The sequence below is a fragment of the Mya arenaria genome, chromosome 1 (assembly GCF_026914265.1).
Source record: "Mya arenaria isolate MELC-2E11 chromosome 1, ASM2691426v1".
NCBI classification, from domain to species: Eukaryota; Metazoa; Mollusca; class Bivalvia; order Myida; family Myidae; genus Mya; species Mya arenaria.
The window spans coordinates 6,153,588-6,161,960 of NC_069122.1; the positions used below are offsets into that span (position 1 = coordinate 6,153,588).

An 8,373-nucleotide genomic window follows, 5' to 3' on the forward strand; every position below is an offset into this window, starting at 1 on the left:
AGTAATGAAAGTTGGTATGTAGGTACCTTATGTGAAGAGCTAACTTTGGATTGCTGTGTTGAGTCAAGGTCACTGTTACTTGAAATAGAAAGATGTTTCCCCCCAAATACCTTAGTATGAATCGATGGATAGTGGTAAGTGTTTTTGTGTAGGTAGCTTATGGTACGAACTAGCTTGGGATTGCTTTTGAGGGGGATGGGGTCAAGGTTACTGTTACTAAAAATAGAAACATGGTTTCTGATCATTAACTTAATGTGTTTGAACGTAAGGATATTACTGAAAGTTGGTGTGTAGGTAGCTTATGTGAAACGCTAGCTTTGGATTGCTTTTGAGAAGGTCAGGGTCAAGGTCAATTTCACTGTTTCTAAAACAGAAAAATGGTTTCCTTCCAACAATTAAAGTTAGAATTGATGAATAGTGCTTAAAGTTGTGTCAGTAGCCTATATGATGAGCTAGCTTGGGATTGGTTTTGAGGGAGATGGGGTAAATGTCACTGCTTCTTAAAATAGAAATATTCTTCACATCCAATTACTTTCGCTAGAATTGATGGCTATTGCAGGAAGTTGGTGGGTTGGTAGCTTATGTGAAGAGCTTGGGATTGCCTCTGACTGGGTGGGGTTAAGGTCACTGTTACTAAAAATAGAAAAATGTTTTCTGCCTTATAAGATGTAGGAAGTTGAGTGAAGGGTTAGCTTGGTCATGTTGTGGCTCTTCTGGTTTTTATGTGTTTGTGGTGTTTAATCCTTAGATATATAGCTTAAGCCCTTTTGCTTCTTCACATTGGTGCCAAGTAATACAAACTTTATTTTATTTTGCAGTGATGATCTGTTACGAGCTATAAAGAAGTTAAAAGTCCTTGGAAATGGTTTCTCTGTGATCACAGTTGGCAACACATACATGGTACAATCTGTCCCTGGTGAGCTCAGCATGGACCATACCACTGTCATACAACAGGCCCAGGTAAGCTGATTCACACTTTACTTAATAGATTGGACCACTGAAGGCAACTGTTATAAGGTTTAATCTGTACCAGAGGCACTAAGCATGGCTTATACCAACAAACTCCTGATTCACCCTCTACTGAGTAGAAAATTTCATGGTACAATCTGTCTCTGTTGAGTTCAGCATGGATCATACCACTGTTAACCATAAACTCAAGTAACCTTATCCAGCCTGTATCGAGTAAACCAATCAACTATTGGCAACACCGACATGGTACAATCTGTCTCTAGTGAGTTCAGCATGGATCATACCACTGTTAACCATAAACTCAAGTAACCTTATCCAGCCTGTATCGAGTAAACCAATCAACTATTGGCAACACCGACATGGTACAATCTGTCTCTAGTGAGTTCAGCATGGATCATACCACTGTTAACCATAAACTCAGGTAACCTTATCCAGCCTGTATCGAGTAAACCAATCGACTATTGGCAACACTGACATGGTACAATCTGTCTCTAGTGAGTTCATCATGGATCATGCCACTGTTAACTAGAAACTCATGTAACCTTTACACACTGTATTTAGTAAACCATTCCACTGTTGGCAACTCCAACATGGTACAATCCACCTCTTGGGAGCTCAGCATGGATCATACCACTTTATTCAATACTCACAGGTAATAAGCTGATTCACCTTTGGTAAATAAGTCCACCATTGGCTACACCTCATACAATTTGCCATACAACCACAAGTTCCCTATAAACTGATTAACAAAACAGTTGTGTTCCCTGTAGATAAGTCCACTCTTGACATGCTGTACAGTATAACTGCCAATTTTGGGACATCCTATTAGATTTAACATGAAACATTGTACCCAAGTTTGTGGTGACAGTGGACATAAGACTAACAAGTCCTATAACTCTGGCTGAAATATTCCATGAGTTATGCACCTTGACCAGCTGAAGAAAAAATATGTTTGCCGTGCTCTTGGTTAATGCATACATGATCCAGAAATTGTAAGTAGCAAGTGGCCCCAATCCCTCGAACAATCTAAAGTCCCGTAATAATAGGATCAAGCTAAACTTGCAAGTTATGGTATAAATTGTGTAACTTTCTCCTTTAAAAAAACAGATTGTCTGAAAGAAGACCTAGGTTATTATATTGGGGTATCATGTCAGCAGGCAGGCGGCATCAACAATTTGTGTTCAGGGCTGTAACTTTGCCATACATAGAGGGATTTTAAAATAACTTGACACAAATGTTTTCCATGACATACAGTGTGTCCCATATGATACAAGATCCAGGTTTATAGGTCAAATGTCACATTTAAAGTTCATCGGTTAAAATGCATTATACTTGTGTTTGGGCTAAAATTTTGCCATGCTCAAACGGATTTTAAAAAAACTGGGCACAAATGTTCTCCATGACTAGACGATGTGTCCCCTGCAAGACTCATGTCTGTTGGTCAAAGGTCAAGGTTACACTGAGGGTCATTTGTCAAAACCTTGTATTTGGCGTCTGGGCTATAACTTGGCCATGCATATGAAGATTATAGAAATAATTTGGCACACATATTCACCTTGGCTAGACTAGAAATTACAAAATTATGGCCAGTAAGATACATGTAAGTTCAAGGGACTTGTTCACAAAACTTATGTTTAAATTAACTCTTTTATTGACTAACATCAAGAAACCCATTGAAACAGAATTTTGTAACATTTAACCTAAACTATTTCTCTTTTCAATAGCTATACTAACTTTTTATTGGAAAAATAGAGCATTTAATGTCACATTTTTCAACGTATGTTAACAATAAAGCTCTTGTTTGAACTTGTGATGATGTTTTCCATCGTTACAAGGTTTTTATTCACATTTCCATTAAATAAGGAACATGCCTTAAATTAGGACATGACTTATGATGTTTCATGAAAACCAGTCCTGCAATGTTTTCTTTCTTTTCAGGCAAATTTCTTCGTGACAAAGTCCAAGCTAACCTCAGGTTTGAAATGGGAAGAGGAAAGAGCAAACAGGGCTTTAGTAAGTCTTTGTTTAATAAGTGGTTGCAATGAGCAAGCAATTAATGCATTAGTTGTGTCTCCCCATGGGGGAACGTATTATTTTTCAACAAACAAAAACAAACAGTCAGTCCGTCCCCTTCTGTTTCTTAGATCAGTGGGTCAAAGGTCAAGGTCGCGGTGACCTTGAGGTGAAAAACAATACCGCTTAATAACTCAAGATCGTTTGTTTGTTTGTATATTTGAGTTTATCAAGGTCTGCCCGCGCCCATTGGCTGCATTATGGCTTGACCCCGCCTTGGCGCCATCACGACTTAAATTGTGTTTTAAATGCCATAGTGACATGAGATAGAAGTGACAGCAATTCGCAGTCAAATCCAGACATTGGAAGACTTGAAGAAACAGAGTGAGATACAAGAGATCCGGGTGCGATACCCTAGCTCTTTGCGAAGAGACCTCTTGGTTCTTTAACTTGCTCGGTGTAAAGCACTGATACACGGGATACAACTTTCCTGGGTTGAACCAGTACTGAGTACACCACTTTTCCAAGCACTAATAACTGAAGATCCTTTTGGTCCAGGAACTTAATACTCGGTATGCAAGGTGGTTATAACTAGTTGATGACCTCTATTGATTTTGAGATCAGTAGGTAAAGGTCACAGTGACCTATACGTGAAAAAACGTTAGTGATTAGTCCGTAGGTTACTGTTGGGTCGTCTCCAGTCCAAAAGTACGCATTTCATGTCCTCCATTGATTATTTCTCAGCTACACCACAATAGGGGAGACAAGCGCTTTTTCAAAAAAGCAGTCTCTAGTTACCAGTTAGTGGTAGTTATATATCTAGTTTCACTGACCGTTTCAAGGCGATAATCCCATCATTTATCGGTAAGCTAATTAGATGAGAGTGTGTTATGTTTGTATTAATGGATGTTTTGTTTACACGTTTGTGTTTCTAGGTTATTGGCATTTGGATTTTTGTCTTGTGCCACTAAACAGGGCTTATTTTTGAATGTATTACTAATGGGCTTGTCCCTGTAGCCTTGTTAACATGCGGAAATCCGAACTCAATACCACAGTTACTACCTGTTGCTGAACTGTTAATTGTGACGTCATGTATATCACGTGAAAGCGTTCCATACGGTATTGTCATAGCCTCATTGGTGTTGGTATTCTTGTAAGCGTTAATAAATATTAACCGTGAAATGTTTCAGATGTCTTATGGGTACATTCAAATGAAACATTGTACACATGTTGCCTACGACAATACAAAGAATTGTTGAGTTATGGCCCTTTTTCAACTGAAAAAACACAGGCAAGCATTGAGAGTTCGCTCCGGGCTACTTTCCATCTTTCTAGGTTTTGAAGCTAAATAGTTTATGCGTCCAGCATTGTTCCGATTAATAACTTGAAAAGCATTTGTCAAATCATCACAATATTTGCTCAGAGTGTATATGGACATAATATCTCGGATAAATTGATAAACAGCCATATCGCGAGAGTCACTCGAGAGGTAATGTCCGATCAAAAACATTAGGTGCATTTGTCCAATCATCTCAAAATTTGGTCAGAATGTGTATGCGCATAATATCTTAGAAACTAGCCATATCGATCGAGCTGGTCAAGAGTTATTGCCCTTTATTAACATAGATTACCGTAAATCAGTCTTGTCAGATCAATAACTTAAGAAGCCTTTGTCCAATCGCCACCAAAATTGGTCAGAATGTGTATTGGCAGAATAGTTTGAAATAGTTTGATAACCAACCATATCGTTGTAGTCACTCAATAGTTATCGCCCTATGATTATAGAAATTTCTTAAAATCGGTCTTGTCCGATCAATTACTTTAGCTGCCATTGTCCGATCAATTACTTTAGCTGCCATTGTCCGATCAATTACTTTAGCTGCCATTGTCCGATCATTTACTTTAGCTGCCATTGTCCGATCAATTACTTTAGCTGTCATTGCCCGATCAATTACTTTAGCTGCCATTGTCCGATCAATTACTTTAGCTGCCATTGTCCGATCATTTACTTAAGCTCCCATTGTCCGTCCAACACTAAATTGAGACGATATGTTTTGGGTAGAACATTCAGCAATGCGTCTTATTTACTTCACTTATTGGCAGACAATGTATTTACATCTGACTAATGTACAACCAAACTTGGTGTTCTTAATTAGGACGGGCATATATTACGAGAGTTGGTGCTCTTTTTGTGTTTACATTTTCACCGCACTGTTTGTATGGTACTCCCAACACCAGATGTGGTTTATTTATACAATACATTATGGTTACGTTCAACCAATTTCATCTTTCTTAAAAGGATCGTTACTTTTTCGTACGGTGTTTAATGTTTAGTACACTAGTGGAACTTTCTTTCCATATATGGTGTTAGGGGTCGTGAAACACAACAGTGTTATTTTGCGTGGAAATTGGTCAATTTTCTTTAATTATGATAAATTATATAGGAAATTTATTTATTGGCCTTTTTCCTATCACACATTTTTTGTGTCAACAGTTAGTTGCTATGGTAACCATTTCTCGCACCAGCCTAGATAATCACTTATAAATGGGTTAAACTAGGCCTTTAAGATCTCTTATTAGTGCCAAAGATTATTTATTGCAACAGATAATGCATTTTTGTCTAGCCTTCATATGACATTATTATGAGTTATTATTATGAAGCTTAAGATTATGATGACAAAATTACTTTGTTTGATCTTCACATGTACAAGGAGTGTATTAGGAACTCTCATTATTATATAAAAGCAATCTGTAGTTACACGAAGCTTTGTCGGTGGCTTTATTCCCAGGAATGGTAAAACAGGTTCATAACTGCACATACTAGAATCTGATTTTTTAAATGATATGACTTGTATTCATTCTGTGCTTTCTTACTAATTCTTTTTCGCAGCGGAGAATAAGAAGGAAGTGCAAGGTTATTTCAGGCCTGTCGGCCCGCTTCATAATGGCTTCACCAATTGCATCCCCCGTACAGTTTAAAAAGAATTTTAAAAGCCGAAGTGGAAACATTTATCCTTATTATTGAACACGGTATGAACCCAAGGCATAGTTTAGCCCCGAAAATGTGGCTGTGTGGTTGTCAAGTGTGTCACAACGGAGGGAAGGGAATTTAAGAAAGTTATGTCTTATTCAATTTAGATTGATTGCTGTAAATCACCCCGATTTTGTTTATTTTTTGTTTATCAGCCTTTGGCTGTGCCGTGACACCATCACGCCTTTAATTGTGTTTAAATGCCATAAGTGACATGAGATAGAAGTGACAGCAATTTGCAGTCAAATTGCCATTCCCTAGCTGTTTGCGAAGAGACCTCTTAGTTCTTTAGCGTGCTCAGAGTAAAGCCTGGTTTGAACCAGTACTGAACACATCATTTTCTTAGTACTACCCTTTAAAGCTGCACTCTCACAGATTGAACGTTTTGACAACTTTTTTATTTTTTGTCTTGGAACGAGCCAATTTTTGCGAAAATCCATTGAAACCAGTTATATTAGACTGCTGACAAAATATTAGATCGCAGATTTTAGTATTAAAGTTCAAATATTCATGTTTTATGCATTTTTCTTTAACCGTTAGTTAAGCCATAAAACAATATGCAAATCTGTGCTCTGATCTTTTGTCAGCAATCTTTTATCATTGGTTTTCAGATATTTGCTCTTTCCAAGACAAAAAATAAAAAAAGTTGTAAAAACGGGAAATCTGTGAGAGTGCAGCTTTAAATGCCGAGCCCAGGCAACGGAGCTACTGGTACCATATTTTAACGTCGGTATTCCGACCTTCCGCATCCGAAGCGAACACTCTACCACTGAGCTAGCGGGGCGGATTTAAATTGATTTTGATTCTACCTTTATATTTTCAGACCTATCTAGTCAAAGAAGGCCTGGCGTGGGTGGATGACCAATCAGAAGATGCGGAAAGACAATACTGGTTCCCAAGTCTGTATACAGCAAATATAGCAGTTACATCATAGTGCTGGGAACTTGGGCCCTGTTTTTTTACAAGGCAATTCAGCGGACTTTTTCGACAGTGTGAAAATTGCGGAATGTTGAACAAGAAATAGTCTTTTCCATACCAGTTAAAGTTTATATTGATATAAATTCTCTGTTTTAAACCAAGATCTATTTATTTTTAATTTGTTGGTTTATATTCATTTACAATTTTCCTTATTTCAACTTCCAAATCGCAAATGGTCAACCAATTTGAAATTGTATTTAAGATGGTTCTTGAATACGGCACCAGGGGTTTTAAGATGCGGACAAATACTCTGTAAAATGTGCTTTCTGTATGTGTATAGAAAATAGGACAATTACATAATAGTGCTTAGAAACCATTTTTTTTTTTCAAACAGGCTCCTTAGTTGTATATGATTTTGAATGACTATATAAGGAGATTCTGATTTACCTTTTATAACAAGATGTTGAGTGTCGTTTCATAGCATGATTTTGAATGACTTATTTAAATAAATATGGTAGTAACCTGGACAGGTTGTGAATAATTTTATGTTGTTTCTTGTCGTATATGGCGTTATTTTAAGATTTGTTATGGCTGAAGTAAAACAAAACTTACAAAACTTGTGGATGTGTACATGTTCCTGGCCACAATCAAGAAGTGTCTTTGTAGGTTGTGTTGAATCTTCCAAGAAGAAGATTCAGCTCGACTTTTATTAGTCTTTTTTATTGGTGTTTGTGTTTAGACAGTTGCATTGAGTTAAACTGTTTTAAATACAAAGTTATATGTATTCTAGTTTAATGCTATTTCTTTATTGACTTGGAACACTATCACAATTTCAATAAAAAAATAAGATGTCCGGAAATGTGTTAATCGAATTATGATCATTATCATTGCAAATAAACAGTCGTTATTCTGAGCTCATAGTCTAACATTATACACGTTCAAAAAAGATTCTTCTAAATTCTGCATATGTGAACTGCAGTAAACCTGTTGTCTGTTGCATGTACATACCGTTGTTTTGCCAGCTCCATAATTGTTCGTTGGATAATTATTTGTTTTTGTACAAGGAATTGCTATGATTTTTTTTTTAAAGGAACATGTAATTTAGCATATTTTATGAGCTTTTATAGACCTTTAATCGCATTCAGAACAACTGCCCGAAAATGGCGCCAAAATCATGTGTACGTAAGGACTTGCCATAAAAAATCTGTCCACGTACATTTTTTTGAGTACAGGAGCTCATTACAGTCAAACAATGTGCATGCTATTTAGTTGATACTGATGCACCTTTAAAGCTGCACTCTCACAGATTGAACGTTTTGACAACTTTTTTTATTTTTTGTCTTGGAACGAGCCAATTTTTGCAAAAATCCATGGAAACAAGTGATATAAGACTGCTGACAAAATATCAGATCTCATATATTTATATTAAAATTCAAAAAATG

The 8,373-nt window shown here is 36.8% G+C and overlaps 1 protein-coding gene across 1 annotated transcript in view; it reads left to right on the forward strand.

The window, feature by feature from the left end:
• LOC128236103 (vacuolar-sorting protein SNF8-like) overlaps nucleotides 1-7,458 on the forward strand; it is a 17,081-nt gene extending 9,623 nt beyond the window's left edge. Inside the window, exons 6-8 of the mRNA XM_052950962.1 lie at nucleotides 819-960; nucleotides 2,908-2,982; nucleotides 6,837-7,458. Coding sequence (XP_052806922.1) covers nucleotides 819-960; nucleotides 2,908-2,982; nucleotides 6,837-6,947 — 328 coding nt within the window. The 3' untranslated portion in view covers nucleotides 6,948-7,458. The remainder of the gene's footprint in view (nucleotides 1-818; nucleotides 961-2,907; nucleotides 2,983-6,836) is intronic.
• The last annotated feature ends 915 nt before the right edge of the window (nucleotides 7,459-8,373 follow it).